At 40.1% G+C, this 21,121-nt stretch overlaps 1 protein-coding gene across 3 annotated transcripts; it reads left to right on the top strand.

The window, feature by feature from the left end:
* The first annotated feature begins 75 nt into the window (after positions 1-75).
* On the top strand, positions 76-20,866 carry PPRC1 (PPARG related coactivator 1). 3 transcript variants are annotated; one of them, XM_034439896.3, is made up of 14 exons: positions 76-255; positions 4,601-4,741; positions 5,606-5,758; positions 6,679-6,780; positions 7,189-10,024; positions 10,402-10,455; positions 10,985-11,039; positions 12,859-12,926; positions 14,376-15,231; positions 17,581-17,724; positions 19,279-19,345; positions 19,744-19,865; positions 20,059-20,210; positions 20,477-20,866. In XM_034439896.3, exons 1-14 carry the CDS (start codon positions 148-150, stop codon positions 20,578-20,580), a joined length of 4,962 nt encoding a protein of 1,653 aa, XP_034295787.2. In that variant the 5' UTR covers positions 76-147; the 3' UTR covers positions 20,581-20,866. The 3 variants fall into 3 exon arrangements, with proteins under 3 accessions (XP_034295787.2, XP_034295788.2, XP_034295789.2); XM_034439897.3 differs by having other exon boundaries at positions 90-228; XM_034439898.3 differs by having other exon boundaries at positions 122-340.
* Positions 20,867-21,121: the final 255 nt, after the last annotated feature.

Below are 21,121 nucleotides of genomic sequence, written 5' to 3'. Positions count from 1 at the left end.
GGAGAATATTTCCCAGCATGCTTTGTTCCACAAAAAAAAAAAAAAAAAAACCCTCGCCCGCTCTGCTTTCAGTTGCGTTGCTTCCTGGGAAATATAGTTCTACAGTGCCGGCCGGGCTTCTGAAGCTGTTTGTGAGGAGGTGCCAAGATGGCGGCCCTGTGGGGCGGCGGTGCGGGACATGCTGGGGCTGGGGGAACCCTCCCCATGCGAGGCGCCTCGGAGCCTTTGGTGGGCAATAGCTTTTCTTCTACGCAGGTACCGGCCGGTCTGGCTCCTCGGAACTGAGCTGGAGAGTTTCATTTAGCCGCGTCGGCTAACGCTAGATGGACACGTGGAAGCGGTGTGTCTGGCATAGGGAGGTGGCACTGGCAGCGGCAGCGGGAACGCGGGCTGCGGGGGCTTTGGAATGGAGGCAGGCACCGGGAAGAATGTGCGGTAGAAAAGCCTCTCAGAGAGAGGAGCTTGTGAGAAACTCAAAGCGATGCTTTGGCTGCACGATCCTAGTTGGTGGCCATTTCGCTTGAGCTTCCATACAGTTGGTAATGGTGGACTGGCGGGCTGGAATGGGCGGACGATGTGCGGCAAAATTAGCGTAGTGGAGCAGATGCCCAGGATGAACTAGCTGCAGTTCAGGAATTTGGGGGCTTTCTGAAGACCATCTCCCCCCCCCACCCCCGTGATGCAGGAACAATGAAAGTCGAGAGTTTTTAAGGCAAAGGCAAATCCTGGAATCGCTAGGTGTGGCAAGGCGTCCTGACCCCGTGAATTTTTGGCGTAGACTCACACTTACTTTATTTGAGTTGTGGAGCATTTTGGCCTTGGTCGGGGTCCTTTGGAAAATGTGCAAATAGAAAAGCTGTTTGTAAGATTAGAGTGCTTCTTAATCGAGTCGTGCGTTTCCCCTCATTGTTTTGAATTACTTATCAAAATGGTACTCTTTGCGGCTTTAATTTTTCCATCGACTTTTAAAACTTTCGTTTGCTTTGTCCCCTTCCCCCAACGTGCCAAAAAAAAAAAAAAAACTTAAAAGAATTTAAGGAAGTGGGGGAGACCAGGGTATACCTAATAGGCTGATGGGGGAGCACCAACTAGAAAGTATTCTCTTATGTAAAAATGAATTCCAGTGCTTTCCCCTGCTCTGTTCTCCCTTCTGGGTGTGTTCATATCCTCCCACTTGCTGATCCTGTTCAGCCCCGTTTGATGATGCTCTCTCTCAGCAGTTCTTTTTTAATTCTTGTGTGTAAAAATCATTTTGTGTGTGTCTACTTTTACCTATTCTTGCTTCTCCTGTTCTCGGAGTCTGATTTTAGCATAATCCTGAATGCCTTGTCCCCTTTAAATAAAAATAATAATAATTTGCAGCAAATCATTTCACTTTAGAAAGCAGTTTTAAGAGAAGCCATTTATGGGAACTTACTATACTATTGTACTAGAATGACAAATAGAAATAATGAGCTGTTCACTTGAAAAGTCTGCTGAAACGCCTACTCTTTCATGCTTTTTCCTGCTACACATTATCTTCCACTGAGTGCAATAGGAGATTGTGCCACAGCCATAAGAGAAAAAAAAAACATTTTGTGTTGCTGTGCTAAATAATAGTTAAATTTAAATGCTAAGTCTTTTGTAGTTAAAGTAAGATGTAACTCATTCCCTTACTATACAAAATATTGAGGCTGTTTGATTCACATTCTTAATAAGATTGGAGCTATATTTTAGTTTTGCTTTGAATCAACTTTTTTTGCTCAAGACTTTATCTTTGGAAGTTAAAATTTTCTATGCAAGTCTTAATATGTTTTGCACAATGGTAAGGACACTTTTTAAAAAATTCTACCCAAGCACAATCATTTGTTTTCTGCCTGACATCTTCTCAATTCTGTAGGGTCTAATCAGGAGACAAGAGAAAGTGGAGAGGAGGGCATAGAATTAATTACAATAAAAAAGACTTGGAAATGGGAAAAGAAACCCAGAAAAATGTGTGCTTTAAAACAAAGCATATATATTGTGTTATGCAGCATGAAGATGGGCGATTTAAAGCTTTAAACAAGCTCTTCACGAGTTTTATTTGAATATGTTTAAAACTGTATTTTCCCTCATCACACAATTTAAACATAATTCTTTTCCTAAACACATTGTAAACCATATTATCACTATATAAATTTGTTTAATAAAAACATTTAGCAATATGTAATATATAGAGTGTTATATCGCAACTTAAAATTGTCTCTTTGGACCTTTTTGGGCTTGTTGATTGTGGCATGATGAGTAACATAGTAAAGTGCCCCCAAAGTTTATAAAACTAAACAAGTATTGCTTCTCCTATTTGTTTGCTTGGGGCAGCGGTCCCCTAACATAGTGCCTTTTAGAGATATTGGTCTTCCTTTATTGGGTCACAGACTAATAACTAATCAAGCATGAGCTTTGGAAGTTAGAGAACTGGAAACTTTGGGTACACCCACAAATCTGGATGCCAAAATGTGAAATGATAACCCTTTAATTTTTGTGTCTAAGATTACATTGGTAATCAGCCGAGAAAGCAAACTGAATGATGGACTTGTCTCGTGGTAGTTTTATTTATAATTTCTGAAATTTCACTTCAGTCATCATTAGAGAGTGCTTTAACTAATTTCATTAGTTTGTGGCAAAGAATCTGAAGTGTCACCTTGTAAGAGTTGAAAGAAATTATTTTGAGTAATTTCACATTCAGTTGACAGAATTAAAAGGAATATTAAACTTTTGTACTAGTAGGTATTTTCAGAGAAAGATATGTAGTGAGCATATTAATTCCAACTTTAGGTAAATTCATTGATAAACAGTATCAAGGCTTCTTCAGTTTCTCTATTTTCCACACTGCATTATTTTCATGCCAGAAGTGTAACTACAGTACTTTTTTTACTTCATAACAAAATAGTGATGTTCAGATAGTGTTCTTTAAGAACATATCTCTTATTCTAGAGATGACCACTGTCTTTGAGGGATAAAGGAAGAGTGGGAAATTGTTTTTAGTTCTATCAGCATGGATGTTCAATATGCAGCTCCAATAAAGGAGAATATTTGTAGCTCAGAGTTGAAATGAGGGGTCCCTGGTGCTCTCTGAGCTTGGTTGTTTTCTTGCAGATGTTTCATTACGTAAATTAGGTAACATTAGTATAATAGCAATGCGATAGCATTGGTGATATTACATAGTTTGGGTAATGAAATATCTGCAAAAAAACAACCAAGCTCAGAGAGCATCAAAGACCCCTCAAAGTGCATCTCTACAAATGTGGCTGAGCATACTCAGTAATGAAAAACATTGGGGGATGTACAATGATGTTTAAAAGTTTGTGAATCCCTTTGAATTTTCAACATTTCTGCATAAATATAACCCAAAACAAGTCCTAAAATTAGATAGAGGGAACTCAATTAAATGGCCAAAACATTGTTTATTTGTTTATTTATGGAAAAGAATGATATAAGGCCACATATGTATTTGTGGCAAATATCTGGAAACCCCCCCCCCCCCGCCCCCAGGTAGCAATGACTGCAATAAAACATTTCCAGTAGCTGTTGATCCTTGATTTAAGGCAAGATTCTTGCAGGGTCTTTCTGTGCAACCTTGATGTTTCCTCTCACAATTTTAGCCCTCTGAAGCCAGTCAAAACTCAATGTGAACATGTTTTCTCTGTTATGGTTTTTAAAAAGTGATTTATTATTACATTTGCCTTCTGCTGCACCTGACTTCCTAGTGTCAGCATGCCAGTATTTAACTGTAAATTCATCTTCAGAATTACAGGAGTAGATGTTGACAACTGCATTAAAATTGATGCTGTTTAAACATTTGTATGTATATTTTTCAAAGCTTGGTTCTTGTTTGGAAACCTTCATGTTAATTGGGATAACTGGGAGCTGTTCTATCTCATCTAGAATGCAGCAGGATGAGAGAGACTATTACAGGTTAATCAGCAGAAGAGTATGGGAAGAGACGCAATCATGTCTTGGTCCTCCCAACTTTCTGCAATTAAAACATCCTGCTTATCTGATTAAAAATTTCAATGAGCTTCTTCAGTGAGTAGTTTGTTTCGCATTGTGCTTGATTACATAGATGCAGGATTGTAGATAGTCTTGGTTGAAAAGATTTGCAGTAATTACACATATGGGTCTGATAAACTAGGAGAAAACCATATTTGCAGAATAGTAGATTTGGGTCTCAGAAATATAAGTTTTTATTTTAAATGCCCAGCCTCTAAATCTAAGCTTTTGGGCAGCTTGAAAACAAAACAATACTGTAGTCCAAAATATCAGATATTTTGGTAATAATGAAAATCAAAGCATTAAGCTAAGAAAACATGGCAGCTAATGATGGATGAAACTTGTAAAGTTCTCAAATTCTAGAAATTGAGACATGTACACTACAAGAACATATTTGGCAGTTGCAAGAAGTTGTTTGCCTTTTATCTATTGCTGTTAAGCATTATTAGCATTCAGTTCCTCATTTAACCTGGGTACTAGAGGGAATTATTCTGTGCCCTAGAAGATAATACTTAATTCACATTCAGCTACTTTCATTCTTATCTGATTTATTTTTACTGTCCCTCCCTTCCCCTGTATTTTCTCCTTCCAGTGTTTACTGGCAGAGGATTTGCACTTGGCATCTTTGGAAGCAGAAACCATCCTTGAAGCTGGGGAATTCCTGGAAACAATGCAGGACTACTTAGACTCTTCTGTCATTTCCATCATTGAAGATTTCAGCAGTTTGACTGAGGTGTGTGTGCTTAGAGATGACTGGCTTCTGCATTGCTTTGTGCATGGTAACATGAACTAAGGTGGACTGCTTAGCCCTAAATGAAGAAAACAAACGTAGCTTTTCTTCTTGCCTTAAATATAGTGAAAGTGCAATTCTCTGCTTTCATTACATTGTATGCTTTTGTGGACAATAAATGGAGTGGGGGGTTTCTGTGATGAAGTAGAAGATCTACTTCAGCCTAATAAGTGGTTTTATCTTGAACAGATAATAGTTTTATATTGAATTCCTCATATTTATGAGGAGGCATGGTTTTAAAAATGAAAGAAGCTCAGAAGTTGGACTCTTGACACTTTTCTTGTGCCAGAATCCTGAAATTAAGATGCTGAATGCTCAGAATTCAGCTCACATTTTCCTGGAATGAAAGTCAAAGTTGCTATTTTTCTGATACTCTCAATTTGCTCTTAGTAAATTATTAATATAAAACGGGGGGCCTGAAGAAGCAGAATAATAGTTTTAAAAGTGTTAGTTTTTGATATCACACTTCAATTTCTGTATTTGTGGAACAGGTTAGAATAGATGTAGGTACATTTCAGGCTTTTATGTTCCAGTCATTGATTGTGTGGTGTGAAAAAGTCTTGGAATTTGACTTCAGAGTCCACGTATCTGATTTCTTTACTATGTAAATTTTAATCAGCTTTACCTATCAAATGTAGTAGACAGCAAGGATGATCAATCTTCCATCCTCCTGGTTCAATCAGATGGGTACAGTCAACACATATGAAGAGGACTAGGTCAGGGCAGGGTGATTTATTGGAAGCGCTCGTATTATTGGAGTTGAACAGTGGATAACATTTCTACTGTGGTTTGTTCTTCTAATAACAGGTAAAAAGCCACATGGATGCAGAGAATGAACTTTCCCTGTTGACTGCAATAACAGATATTCTTGATAGCACGGATGATGAGACACTGTCTCCCTTTGATCCTATTCCTGAATCTGAATTGCTCACATCACCCAGAGAGATTGAAAATTCTTCGGTATGATGATATTTAATTAAATGTTATGCCATCCTAACAGTTATTTTATTTCATCTCTGGAAGGTTAATTAAAAATAGTTATTTTTCTTAATATGTCCTATAGTTCTTCAATTAAGATTGTATAAGTCTATAATATTTAAAAGCAATTCAAACCAAATAAAAACAAGTTTCATCTAATCTAATATAGCATTAACTTTGCCCTTGTAAATATTTGGAATTATTGCTTTACCTATTCTACTCACCTCTTGCTATAGGCTGCTCAGAGCCTCCTTGAACCACAAGATAGGCAGCAAATAAATTTGATAATACCTGATTCATATTGAATTAATTTGCATGTTTTTTCTCTGAGTGGAGTATAAATGATCCTCATATGTTCTTTCTTTGGCCTGAAATATGTCCTGCGTCATTTTTTTTTTTGTTTGGATTCAACTTTATGGTTTACTAACTCAGTGCTTTCATCCAGTTAGTAATGCGTGAGGAATTGCTTTCTATTCTCAATTAGCAGCTTTTGGCAAAATCTCAACTGCAGGGTAATACTTCCCAACATTGTTTAAAATTATAGAGGCATCTCCATTTGTCAGAGGTGTCTGCAGTTTAATTTTTTTCTTTAAATTGGCATCCAGATTCATCAAATTTAACATACTGTACTGAGAACTCTGCAGGGTAAGAGTGCCCTCTATTGCTCAAATGTATCTATTTAATATTGTTATGGTGTTTACAAGATACACAGGAGATGTTAAAGGACTACCTTGCAGATTATTAAAGATAAGGAAAATGTTTAATGTGCCTTTGAGTTATTATTTTTGATATTTCCTAGTCTTAGCATCACAGACAAGCATGATGTTTCTTGTATTTTGATGTAATGAAGATGGGTCATTACTGTAATTTGTGTTATTTCCAAACTGTTTTTTTCCCATCAGTTTCAGAAATTTCTTAGTTTTTCTGTGACACCCGATGAGCAAGATTTACACAATATTGAGGATTTCCAGGAGCCTGGACTGTGCACCATTATGTCAAAGAAGGTGATATATTTTGTGAAAACTAAGACATAGGTGGCTCTAATTGATTCTGCCACCTTTAATTTCTGCCCAGGAAAAAACCCCTGATTATGATTTGTTGTATGCTCTCTTTTGCATGTATCCTGCTGGATTAAAAGCTATACTAATACTTCCAGTTTGGGTAGAAAAGGGTTGCCCAAGTGTAATCTTTATGCTACATATCCCCATGTTTTAACTGGCATGCAAACTAGTAGAATGATAGGAGTGAGTATACTCTCTGTTTCAGGCTTTGTGGGCTGTTTCATAGATATAGTTTAAGCACCCTTAAAATTGCAGGGTTGTCAGAAATACCTTCTTCCCAACAGTATTTTGGTTACTTTCAGTTGTTTTTACTTTGTTGCATAATCTCTGATTTGATTCATCTTTCCCTAGGTTGAAGCCAGTACTACCGGCATTCCCTTCTCATTATCTTCAACTTGTGCCAAACTTTCGGCTTTTTCAAACAACGCGAGTAACAAAGCATTCTGGGGGGAACAGAAGCTCTTCAAGACTAAAGAACAAGAATCACCTGTACTACAGAGCAGTGATGGAGAGGAAGAAGAAGTTGCACAAGGGTGCAAGGAGAGTCTCATGGCAGCTGTGAAGGAGATGGAACCTGAGAGAGACCTTGATGAATGCAATGATCCCTATATCATTGCCGCAGAAAATATTTCCCTTGATGAGCTGGTGAGATCAGTGCACTCTTACTGCCAGCCCATCCTCACTGTATGCCTGAGTTCTGATAATCAGTCCCTTGCTGAAAAGAATCTCACAGGCCCACTTGTCTTAGAAATAATGCCTGATGCTGGAGAGCTCCTGGAGACCAAGCTCTCACCTACAATGGATAGCAATTGCACAACTGGCCTTATGAATACTGAAGCAGAACTTTTGTCCCCTGCCCTGGGAAAAGAATTGCCTGAATACATGATGAGTTACGCAAGTGTGGACCGAGAGATTGACTCATGCGAACAAGATGGGAAGGTAGTTAATGCTGTCCTTCCAAACTTAAAAGATGATCATCCACAGATAGAGAAGGACACTCAGAAATCAACAGGTAATCAAAAGAATACATCTAAGCCTGCCTCAGTGCCTCCAAAAAATGCCAAGCTCTTTGCCTCAAAGAAGGGTCAGGTATCTACAAATATTAAGAAGAAGAGGAAGAAATCCAGAGAGGAAATGAAGTATCACAAAACCATAAACTGCCAACAAATATCTGCCTGTCCTCGAATGCAGACCAGGATTGATGCAAGGAAATCTGTTTCAGATTCTAGTTTTCGAAAAAAAGAACCAGAGAAAACTAGAGAGAAAGAATTGATCCTAAATCAAGTATCTCAGACAAAGGAAACATTTGAACCTCAAGTAGAATGGTCAAAGTGTGCGAGAGAGAAAGGGTCCAAAAATCTGCTTCTGTCAAGCTTAGTAAGTGCCACGGATTTGCCCTATGCAGAGGAGCCTACACAAAATCTAGGGAATTCAGACCTTGTGCCTGTTGTCCAGAAGGATGCCCCAGGAGAACCCCATGAAAAAAGCCAGTTCCTCCTACCAATGATTGGGATATCTAGCTCAGAAACTTCCCAAATGCTCCCTGGTTGCACTACAGAACTTACAGAGCAGCTGACCAAGGATACACCTTGCTCTGAAAATAAAGAAGTCATCTGTCCTCCAAGGGAAGCTAAACCTCGGCCTCTCAGCTTGAGTGAATACAGGCAACGCCGGCGGCAGCGCCAATGTAATAATGACAGTATCCAAAATACCAGAGAGAACCGGAGTGCCAGCAAGTGGCCCAGCGTTCCCAAGCTCCCTACAAAGTTGGCTGACCTTCCTTGCCTGCAAGCTCCTCTGCTATCCACCAAAGCCGCAGCACCTAAACCTGCAAAGGAGCCTGAAAAACCTGCTGACTCCACTACTCTTGCCCCCGATGACAAAGCAAGTGCCATGACCCTTTCCATGCCCTCTTCCTCTACAACTCTGAAACAAAGAGATCCTCCATCTTCACAGCTTCCTTCACCTACCCCTATTCCTGTTGTGCCTACTAGTAAAGTATGTGCTTTTTCTCACATTGGGCCACACGTGCCTCCACCATTGCCCATACCTCATGTGCCACCAGCCCCAGAGGCTTTCCTACCAGCTCCTCCTAATCACTACAATTTGGGCTCATCCCAACCAGTAGGATCTTCATGGTCTCACTTTGCTCTTCTACCAGCTAATTACCAAAGCTTGCCACCACCACCACCACCTGCTACTGAAGCTTGTTCTCCTCTCTTCCATACAGTTCCCCCCTTACCCCCTCCAACGTGGCCTCCCCCACCTATTCCTTTGCCTTTTGTTCCAGCCCTGCCTTATGGCTCTGTTGAGTGGGCTCCACTGCCACAGTCTTCCTACTGGTCTGGAATACCTGTGCCACCTCCAATGTTGCCCGTCCCATATGGAGATCAAGGAGGTCTCAGGCAAAGTCCTCAGGTTGGCACTTTACCTGTCTCATCTCTTTCTGATGGGTTTCCTAGCCAGCAAAGTACGGCTTTAACGCCAGAGTCCTGTATTGGATTTCAAAATGTGGTCAGTGAAAGTCAAAGCCCAACTGTCCAGACATACCAAGTAGAAGCTCCTTCAGCAGAAAAGTTAGGTCCCAGAAAAATATCTGACCCAAGGAGACAAACACAGCTCTCTACGTTTCAATCCCAAACTGAAGTAACTTCAAGCAGTTCTCAGTCATTGGAGAAACTGCCTTTGTTGCCATCAACTGATAAGCCTTCAAAAGAAACAGCATTGACTCAGCACAGATGCAAAAGTTCTGCCCTGCAGTCCTTAGAGGTGCCTCTTCCTGTGCCTCCTTCCCATCAAATACTGGGAGAACCTGCTGATAAACTGAAGTTTTCAAAAGAAGACTTTCAGCTTGTAGAGAAGAACCCTGAACTCTCTGACTCTGGAGAAGCTACTAATGTTCCTGTGGCTCAGAACAACACGAAGCCCCGAGCAGAGGAACATTCTTCCCTTTCAGTTTCCTTGGCACCTGGAAAACAAAAGAAGCCAGCTGAAATCCAGTCAGATATCATAGAACATGTCCTAATTGCTCCCAATCCTTCAACATTATCAGGGCTCCAGAAAGTACAGAAAAATGGCAATCTTTCCAAGAAAACATCATCACCTATGTGGAAAAACCAGCCTTTCATCAGCTCTGCACAGCATAAGCACGATAAAGATCTTGTTCACTCATTTATCAATGAGATTGGTGAGTATTTGTGTTATTGAAGATGACCTTACTGAACATGGCTTAAGATAGTTGGCAATAATACATGGGGTTAAAACTTAAGTCACAAATCATTCCATTTGAACACTCTCATACGTTATGCTTTCTTTCAAATGTGAAAGCAATATTCTTCTATTTCCTCTTTGCCCAGGATTTGGTAATATTTTTTTTTAAACTGCTGCTTATATAAAGTTCAGTATTGTGTTTCGATACCCATGTACACATACTGACCCGTTTCTGACCTGATTGGGAAAGAGGGACAGTGAGCAGAATCTGTGTATGACTTGAGCCAATGAAACTTCTTGTATGGAAGAAGTACCAACAAGTGTGTAAAATTAATATTTTTTTCCCTCCCTTAGGAATTGAGGCCTCTGACCTATCTAGCCTGCTAGAGCAATTTGAAAAGACTGAAGGTGAGGATTAAACAGGACAAGTTGACCAAGACTAAGTTTGGTGCCATTAAAATGTTTTGTCTAAAGTTATCCAAAGGACAAGGAATACCTTCCAACTTCAAAGGATTTTTCATTAATTTGTGGCTGAGTTTCAGAATAGTACTGAGGTTTGATTTATTTAACCCTAGATTATTAAGTGAGAGTTGCTTGGGTTTGTACCACATGCTAAGCAAGCCATAAACTGATTTACAAACCACAATATGTTTACACATTGTTCAGGATGCAGAATTATACTTTTTTATGCTTTCCTCTTCAGACACCTCCCTGGTTTTCTTGTTCCAACAATATTTTTGTTTTAATATTTTCAAAGTGTTTTGTCTCATGATGAATTTGAAGCATTTTAAAATAATTAAAGCTTAGATGTATAACAGATCTGTTCCTACATTATTAGACTACCATCGTCTTGACTAAGCACCGTGTTTTAGAATCAGATCTTGCCTTAATGGCTATTGCTATAATATATTTGACATTTGTTGACACTGTTTTTCAGCCAAAACGGAAGTATCTCCTGTGTTAAAGAAAAATAAATCTACAGGGAATAATGGGTAAGCATAGGCCTGATCCTGAGCCTGGTCTTCATCCTGTTTCTTAGTACTGGTAGTCCTCAACTTAAACCACAATTGGGATCAGAATTCTGTTGTTAAGCAAGGTGGTTGTTAAATGGGTCATAGCCAGTATTACAATACAAGTAGTCCTCGACTTAACAGTTCATTTAGTGACTGTACAAAGTTACAATGGCACTGAAAAAAGTGATTTATGACAATTTTTCACAGTTATGACCATTGCAGCATCCCCATGGTCACGTCATTTATATTTGTATGCTTGACAACTGACTCATATTTATGACAGTTGCAGTGTCCTGTGATCATGCAATCTCCTTTTTGAATTTAACAAGCGGAGTAATGGGGAAACCAGATTCACTTAACAACCATGTTACTAATTTAACAACTGCAGTGATTCGCTTAACAAATGTGGCAAGAAAAGTCATAAAATGAAAAGGGCAATACTCACTTAACAAATTTCTCACTTAGCAACATAAATTTTGGACTCAATGATGGTCCTAAGTCAAGGACTACTTGTATTTTTGCCACAGTTTTGTGGCAAAAGAGTTTTCATCATGTCTTGAAGGGCCAACTAAAGCCAATTGAAGCCCTTCAAAACATCCTAAGTAAACCAAAAGATCCAGCAGCCCTAAAAGAAAAAACAAGTCATCTACAAGATACAGTGTAATGACTGCAACAGCCACTATTTAGGACAAACAGGCAGAAGACTGGCAGAATGCATCCATGGACACAATTTAGCAGTCATAAGACATGATGAAAACTTTTTAATGTCACAACATATGGACAAACTTCACTATAGTTTCCACTAGACCAAGCCAAGTCCAAAAATGCTAGGGAATTTCTAGAAATCTGGCACTCAGACAAACTAACCATCAATAACACATAAGCAATATCTACATAGTATGCTAGAGATATAGAGTATAAAGAGATAATCAACAAGTCAAAACGGGAACAAAAAAGCAAAATACCTCCCCACCAGCAATCAGCACCCAGATGAGCATAGATTAACATCAGAGCAACAATCAAGTAAACAATACCTCAATCAAGGACCTGCCAAACAAGTCAACAATAAACAGACCAACCAAAGAACTTCTAAGACCACGCCAACCAACATGGACAGGGCAAGCCACTAGATCCGTGATGGCGAACTAATGGCATGTGTGCCACAAGTGGCATGCAGCGCCCTTTTCTGGCCGTCACCCCAGTTCACATGCATGCGCCTCCTGCTAGCCAGCTGGTCTTCATGTCTCTGCCGGGCGGGGGCAGGGCACATGTGCAGGGGCCACATGTGCATTGCATTTTGTGCATGCTTTGGACACTCGGTTTGGGAAAGGTTAGCCATCACTGCACTAGAACATAAACTTAGAGCAAACCCCACTCCTTACTAGTGGGGTTACCTAGTTTGGGTAATGAAATGTCTGTAAGTATACAACCAAGGTAAAAAAGCACCAGAGACCCCTCATTTCAACCCTGAACTATTATTCTTTATTGATTGTCAATATATGTTGCTTGCTAAGCACCCAAATTTTGATCATGTGACTATGGGGATGCTATGGTGGTGTAGCTTTTTGTAATTTCAAATAGTCACTAAATGAATGGTTGTAATTCATGGACTACCTGTAATATTTTGTTAGGAAACAGACAAAACATATTAGTCAAAGCAAGAGCATCTTGACTTAAATGTCCTCTTATGCCATTAAGAAGCACTAGCACCCTTTGGTTTGGTGCTTTATATGCTAGGTAGGAAACTATGGAGAATATTGTTGAGAGGTCTGTAGTGGAACCTTTTTTTCTCTTTCAGGTCTGAGATACAATGGGAAAAGAAAATGGTGGACCGGCTTCATGCACCAGAGCTCATTAATGTTGCAGGTACAATTTCTCTGTGGAATTCAGAATATTTCTGAAATGGAAAAGCCAAGAAATCTCTTTCCCAGGATTTAGTCTTTTTGTCAGTAAGAGAATGTTAAAGATTTGTGATGTTTGACATTTTCTTTGGCATAACAAACTTCCTTTAGCACCTGCGTATAGTTGTAAGCCCGCTGAGCAGTTGCTGAAGTACACAGTGGGACTTACTTTGAAGAGTTTATCCAAAGAAAGCCTCTTCTGTTGTGACTGTGGAGGGAGATAAGATGAAGATATAAAATGTAGGTATTCATATGGGTTTTGAGAATACTACACAGGTATAGAAATTACCATATTTTTCAGACTATAAGACACACTTCCTCCCCACACACATTAGTCTTATACAACAAATGTTGCCAAAGCCCTGCCCACCAGCTGTCCCCCACCCTTTGGCCATTTTCAGCCTCAGCGCATCACATTTTTGACCTCCACATGCTCCATTTAGACCCATTCCAGGCTGCGGGGATCGTCACAGCATATCGCCACCGATCACCGCCTCCGCGCATCGTGTTTCCGCCTCCGCACGGCCCGTTTTAGACTGTTCCAGGCTGTGGGGATCACCACAGCACATCGCCGCCTCTGCGCGTTGCGTTTTTGGCCTCTGCGTGTCACATTTTCAACCTCAGCACATCCCATTTTAGAACCATTCCAGACAGCGGGAATCGACACAGCACATTGCTGCTGATCGCTGTCTCTGACCGTCACGTTTTCAGCCTCCGCACATCGTGTTTTCGGCCTCCGTATGCCCCATTTTTGGCCTCAGCATGTTGCATTTTCGGCCGGTTCCAGGCGGTTCCCCACCACCAATCCTTGCTGCCTAGAACTGGCTGAAAATGTGACACGTGGAGGCCAAAAATGGGGCGTGCAGAGGCTGAAAATGTGATGCATGGAGGTGTTGATCGGCATTGATGTGCTGCAGCGATCCCGGCAGCCTGAAACGGGTCTAAAATGGCGTTTGTGGAGGCAAAAAAATGGGACGCGCGGTGGCGGTGATGGGCTGTGGTGATCCCCACAGCCTGGAACAGCTGATTGTTGATATTCCGGGAGGCCAATCCAACTGCCAATCAGCTGCTCATGCTGAATCAGGCTGCAATAATGTGCTGAAGCTGACCAGGCTGTTTGCTGTTTGCTGTAAGGATGCTAGCCAGATGGATGCTGGTAGGCAGAGGCAGATTTTTTTCCCCTTGTTTTCCTCCCCAAAAACAAATGTGCGTTTTATACTCCAGAGCGTCTTAAACTCTGAAAAATGCAGTATAAATACTTTTATACTGCTTTCCATAGTAGAGGAGGGTGGCTTGCTGGGGATGGCATGAGCCTTTACTAAGCAGTTCTAGTGGAAATAATCACTAAATCTGCTCAGCTCGTGGTTTTATGTTTTAACTGATGCTCCATTTCCTTCTTTCCATTTTTATGCAGGTTTGACTCCACCAGCCACTCCACCCCATCAGCTGTGGAAACCTTTGGTACCTGTCTCATTGCTGGGACAGGATGGGTCTCCAAAAGATACCAAGATTTTGAAGTCCCTAAACAAATCACACTGGAAAGCTGTAACCCCTGTCCATGTAGGTTCTGGTGAGCATGACTACTGTCAACTAACTGTTGCACAGCCAAAGGGAGGTGCCAGATGGAATGTCAAACAAAACTTGGATATCACCATAAAACCTATTAAGACCTTAACAAGACAAGTACTAGGTCAGACCTCTGCTGATATAAAGAGGCCCCCTGCTACTGTTAGACTGAAGCCTGTAGTTCTTACTTGCCAGAATCCTAGAGAAATTACCAACCATATTAATTCCAACAAGGGCCAAACCAAAGATTCCAGGACTGTTACGGCTGACTTGAAACCCACTACCTTAAATTCAACATTGTTGGAGACCAGTCTTATACATCCATGCAAAGAAGCATTGGACCACCGGACTACTATTCCAAGGTCCATGACTAAGAGCAATGATGATCCATGCTCTGTACTGCTGTCACCAGCTGCATCCCCTTGCCAAGATTCAGGAGAATCAACATTACAGCAACTTCAGGAGATACAGCAGAAACCACTTGCTTCGAAACGCTCCTTAAGATGCTACCGGAGCAGACAGAGGTCAGTTAGTCCGAAAAGCCAAAGGGGGAGAAGCCGACGAAACCATGCTAGCCGGTCCTTCAGTTCAAGCTCTGATGGTGACAGTGATACTTCATCATCATCTTCATCGTCGTCTTCATCATCATCATCTTCTTCGTCACAATCACGTTCTCGGTCTCCACCATCCAAACACTGGCGAAGGTGAGTAATACTTTCTTTTCCGCCTTAAATAGATTCAGTATTTCAAGAATTAGGTGTAATTATTGCCGAAATAATTGCTTTATATCATGAAATGCCATGCTCAAGAAGGGATTCTATTTGAACAAAATAAATGTAAAAAAATGTTGGTTGTGAATGGTTGGCACAAATACAATCTCTGACAGATGTCTATGAAGATTCTCAATCATCCAGGTCATAATTGTCCCAAAGGTGCTTTTCAAAAGTGTAGCTGCTTTTTGAAAAGCACCTTTGGGAGAATTTCTGATGGACTCTGCTTATGACATTTAAAGGGTGTCATAAATTCTTTACAGCTTTTGATAACTGGTTGCTGTTTTAGGAATGGCTATATGTAGTATGTATATTTTAGGAATGACTGTATGTATGTATATGTTCTTCTATTGAATAACTACTCATGGTGATTTTTCTCTCAGCAATTTAACTTAATTCCTCCTCCTGGAGATAATGCGTAAACTGTTCAGTTTGTTTCCAGCTTTCTTTTGTCCTTATTTTAATTGTCTAAATTTTGTTTTCTCCTGAAAACCACAATTACGTTTGATATTCTCTTTCATTGCCTTTATTTATTTGTTTGTTTGTTTGTTTGTCTGAAGGGTTTCCTACTTTAGTAAATAATATGCTGAACCATATACTGTTATTTGCAAACATCAACAACTGGTTCAGCGCAGTATGTTAAGTTACAAACTAAGTGAATCATATTGTGATGAGTTAATATGTGATCCCTCTATTATAGCATGAGAAAATAGTGGGAAAATGTTCCAGTATGGGCAGCTTGTAGATCAATCTTATCAGACTTGCTAATTTTTTAAAAAAATTTGATTTATATGCCGCCCTTCTCCAGAGACTCAGGGCGGCTTACAATGCGTTAAGCAATAGCCTTCATACTTTTGTATATTTATACAAAGTCAGCCTATTGCCCCCACAAACTGGGTCCTCATTTTACCTACCTTAGAGAGGATGGAAGGCTGAGTCAACCTTGAGCCTTGGAGAGATTCGAACCAGCAGTAAATTGCAGGCAGCTGGTGTTAATCACAATGCTTTTAGTCTGCTGAGACACCAGGCCCTTCTGAATTATCACTTTTTTCCTATAAGTGGAATATAATTTATTTATAATAAATGCAAAGGTCTTGACTTACCCAATATATATCAAGCAAATAAATTCATCCTTTCTACTTAAAAAGCTTGATTTCCCAATTTGCAATAGACTATAGTGCCTGACCATATGTGGCACTTAACAGTATTTCATCTACTTTAAGAATAAAATAGTTTAAAGCTGCTGCACATATGTTTGAAGTGCTGTTAGCAATGTGTTTATTTCTTGCAACATAATCTGTTTTTGTACAGAGTCACACTATTTGTTCATTTAGCTCTGTAGTGTTTAAACTAACTAGTGATTGAGGTCTTTAGCATCATCTACTACAGGGCTGTCAAACTCCTGGCCTGTGGGCCGGATAGGTCACATTCTGGCCACACCCATGCCTAGTTAAGCGAAGGGGGGAAAAGTTACGATATGTCACATGACACCGCCGTGACGAGGTGAGTTTGACACCCCTGACCTGCTATTAATCTTTTTAACTGTAGATTCCTGGAATGGAACTCGGGATCTTCTAAATACAAACCAGAGGCCTAACTCCTGAGCTATGATTACTTTTTAGAACTTGATTAAAAGATTTAAATATTTGGACAGACAATCATTCTCAGCAAATACTGGCATACATCTTAATCTGTCCTATAGCAAATGTTCTTCCTAACCTAATAATTTTTTGGGTTTTTTTGAAAAAGATTGAATGCTCACACAAACATACAAGTTACAATCAACCCAAAAAAACCAACGGTAGTTAGATACTAGATACTGATTTCATACATGATCATGTTCGGGTCACAAATCAAACCAAACCTTTATTGTCAATCCACAACGTGTACAATGAGATTGAATGAGCCTCCCTTGGTGCAGCTCCCCCTGAAACACAGAATATATCTCAATAACTCAATAAATAAAAGAAAAAGAAATCCCTAAATCCAAATAAGTAACAACTAGCACACATTCCCATATACATATATGTATATAAAATTATATTATATTATACTGGTATGAACATGCAGCATGTTGCGCTGGCCCTGCAAGTCTATCATATTAAACCTAATTGTGGTGTTTTCTTGTGTTCAGAAGTCTAGATGACGGCCCACGGATAAAAGCTATTTTTCAGCCTGTTGTTTGGCTGGCTATGCTTCTATATCTCCTGCCTGATGGTAGGAGAGTAAAGAAGTACTGACCAGGGTGTGAATCATCCCTGAGGATTTTCCTTCTTCTCCTAGATGTCGCTCACGGAATTCCAGCTCTTCTTCCGCTAAATGGAGCCATTCAAGGGGCAGGTCCCACTCTCCCTCCAATTCCTCTTACAGATCAAGATCATCTTCTAGGTCCCTTTCTCCACACAGAAGGCGTAGTTGCAGGAAAAGGTGAGAAAATGGAATTGTTCTTTCTCTCCTTGATTCCTAGGTTTTTGAGGCATTGAAACGTCTTAGCAAAGTTTCTGTTTTTGGGACATCCTTGATATTTTATAGCTCTTTACCTCCAAATCCAAATCCAAATTATCATTTGGGGATGAGATGATATTCAGTGAGTCAAACAGAGTGGTCTAGAATCTATAGTACATTATAATTACAAGCTGAAGTAGTGTCTAAAAAATCAGGTCACATTACACACAATTTCTCGGTTGGATTACTGCAATGCCCTCTACATGGGGCTGCCCTAGGGGTGCACCCGGAGGCTCCAGCTGGTCCAGAATGCGGCCACGCGGGTTGTTACGGGAGCTTCCTGCTACTCCCATGTAACACCTCTCCTGCGCGAGCTGCACTGGCTGCCGGTGGCCCTCCGGATTAGCTTCAAGGTGCTAGTACTTACCTATAAAGCCCTTCATGGCATGGGCCCGGGGTACTTGCAGGACCACCTCCTACCGGCCTCCCACTGCCCAGTGCGCTCACATAGGACTGCCTTCTCTGGGTGCCGTCGGCCAGACAATGTCGGCTGGCGGCCCCCAGGGTGAGGGCGTTCTCTGTGGCCGCACCGACCCTCTGGAATGGGTTACCCACCGGGCTCCGGACAGCCCCTGACCTCCGCACTTTCTGCACCGAGCTGAAGACATGGCTTTTTCAGCAAATTCCCTGATCTGTCGCAAGGTTTTTTTAATTGTCTGGGGTTTTTAATTGACTAATTTTAGCACTTGGATTGTTGTGTTGTTTTTATTTTGTGAGCCGCCCCAAGTCCTACGGGAGAAGGGCAGCATATAAATTTGAAAAATAAAATAAATAAATAAAATAAATAAATTTGGATTTTCTTCTCTTTTGGGACTTTTTGAGGGTATTTTCCCCCATTGATTTATAAGGTTTCAAAGCATGCCTGGAGAAAATTTGGCTTTTCATATGAAGTTGAACTGCAATTCTTAGCATTTGTTAGCATTTGCCATGCTAATTAATTCTGATAGTCCAGCAATGTCTGGAAACATAAATTTCTCACTTCTGCTTGAAATATTTGGCAAAATATAACCCCATGAACATTATATAAAGATTATATCTAATGCAAAGTAATAAGTTGTTTTTAAACACTGAGATTTTTTGCTATGATATTTCTTCCCATAAATACTTTTTTTCATACTAAATTGTTTTTTTTCCTCAAAGAACCCAGAATACTGTGTTTAACCTCAAATACTTGCAATAGGAAAATCTGATTTCTTTTCTCTATGAGCAGTCCTTGTAGTATCAATTTTTTCATCTTAGATACCTAGAATCATTGCTCAGACTCTTTCTTGCAAGTTACCTGGGGCCTGTGTTTGTCTTATTTGTGTTCAAAGACCAAATGGAGATATTTTACCTTGATCGCATTTCCTAAGCAAAGAATCAAGATGTTCTTTTCTGTTTACCACCATTTTATTTTTCCATAGGATAGGAAGGGTATTAATGAACACTGAACAAAACCGTAATTTTGTATTTTTGGTGCTCTTTTTTTTTTTTTAGCTACAATTCCAGCAGTTCCTATGAACGTTACCAAAGGCAGAAAAACAAATATAAAGAACGTGCAATCGTGAGTATATGTATTGTACAATAATATTGTGGGAAGAATACAACCTCCATGTAGGGCTGTTTTTTTAGAGTTACTTTTTTTTTTAAAGTCAGTTATATAAAAAAAAATTTCATAGAAAAGAATTGCAGGATAGAAAGCTTTACAGAAACATTTCTATATATCAGACATGGATTGAGAAGAATCCATATTGCTTGCTAAATCCAATAGTATTATCCAACTACAATTCACTTTTAATAATTGAGATTCAGTCATAACTTCTGTTCCATTGTGATCCGCACCCTAGGAAGGTTTAGTTCAGATCATGGTTTACTAAGAAAGTGGGTTGAATTGGCTGGCAAGAGAAAGGTGTCCAAATAATAGAGCTGTGAGTGAATGTTGGCCCTGAATTGTGTGCATAGGAGGAACGCCGCGTTGTCTTCATTGGTAAGATCCACAACAGGATGACCCGATCAGAGTTGCGACATCGTTTCTCAGTTTTTGGGGACATTGAAGACTGCACACTGCACTTCCGGGAGCATGGGTAAGGGGTAGCTCTGACTTTCCTTTGCGCAAGTGTCAACCTACTGGGTAATATTGAGCTAATGGAAAAAGGGAGAGAAAGGAATGGGGTATTCAGAAAAAGCAGCAATTCTTCTCTTTTCTTCCCTGCTTATCCTGCATTATGTATATCATGACTGCCGTGTCTTTTAATACATAACTGTCCTGCTTGGTAGAGATAACTTCGGCTTTGTGACTTATCGATACTCTGAAGATGCCTTTGCTGCTATAGAAGGTGGACATGCACTGCTTCGTCCTGATGAACAGCCCTTTGATCTGGGCTTTGGAGGACGTCGACAGTTCTGTAAAAGAAGCTACACTGACTTAGGTGAGTCCGTGATGGAGGCTAATTAGTTGAAATGTTGGGCATTCAAATGATACATTTTAGTGCAGAAGATTGGAACAAAAATCTGAAATACACCAGGAAAGTGCTCCCAATTGAAAACATAGAAAGTTTGGCCTTAAGTGTTGGAGTTAACATGATGTGCAAACCCAATCATTATGAACGAAAGTCTCTGTGGAGCAAGGAACTAACATTTCTAATGTGCATATCTGGTTGTTAATTCTGATGAATTATTGTTCTTGTGGTTTCAGATTCCAGCCAAGATGACTTTCAACCTGCCCATCTGAAGAATAAATATGATTCTCTTGACTTTGACACCTTATTGAAGCAGGCTCAGCGAAGTCTGCGGAGGTAGCGGTAGTTCTCTTGGGCTCAGTTGCCCAGTAGGCATCTACCTACACCAGCCTTACCTCAGATTAGTTGCAGGGGCAAACAGCCCCCTTCTAGGCCAACTCCATGTCCAGCATGATTTTTTTAATGAAATATAAAACATAAAAAATTTTATTCTGGGTTTTTCCTAACAGCTATTTAAGGGAAGGACCTTTGTTTAACAAGTGGGATAGGAATGGAAATATATTGACAATTTCTAGTCCACTTAATTGCTATGCAGATAATAAAATTCCAATTATAGACTTAACAAATCTATGGCTATTTCTCACTCTATCACTACAAGAGTTAATTTTAATAATCGTTTCTCAGTTTATCAGAACCCCCACTCCAAAAGACAGCAGACAATGGGTGCCAATGGCCAATACACAGGAGGTGGGATGCGGGGGAGATGGCGAGCAACAATGGAGGAATTACAAACTGCCTTCATTATTTAAAGGATTGTAGGCTTTACATGGGAATAAAACGCTGCAGAGAACATTTTGTATTTATTGGATAGCTTAGTTGCT

Source organism: Pantherophis guttatus, chromosome 6 (genome assembly GCF_059756535.1).
Source record: "Pantherophis guttatus breed Tessera chromosome 6, ASM5975653v1, whole genome shotgun sequence".
NCBI classification, from domain to species: domain Eukaryota; kingdom Metazoa; phylum Chordata; class Lepidosauria; order Squamata; family Colubridae; genus Pantherophis; species Pantherophis guttatus.
Note: the sequence above shows the minus strand (reverse complement) of the source record. Positions and strands in the feature narration are given on the sequence as shown.

Coding starts and splice junctions, on each gene's coding strand:
- PPRC1 (XM_034439896.3), top strand. CDS start 148: ATGGCGGCCCTGTGGGGCGGCGGTGCGGGACATGCTGGGGCTGGGGGA. Junction 17,725..19,278: donor AGGCGTAGTTGCAGGAAAAG/GTGAGAAAATGG, acceptor TTTTTTTTTTAG/CTACAATTCCAGCAGTTCCT. Junction 19,866..20,058: donor CTGCACTTCCGGGAGCATGG/GTAAGGGGTAGC, acceptor CCTGCTTGGTAG/AGATAACTTCGGCTTTGTGA.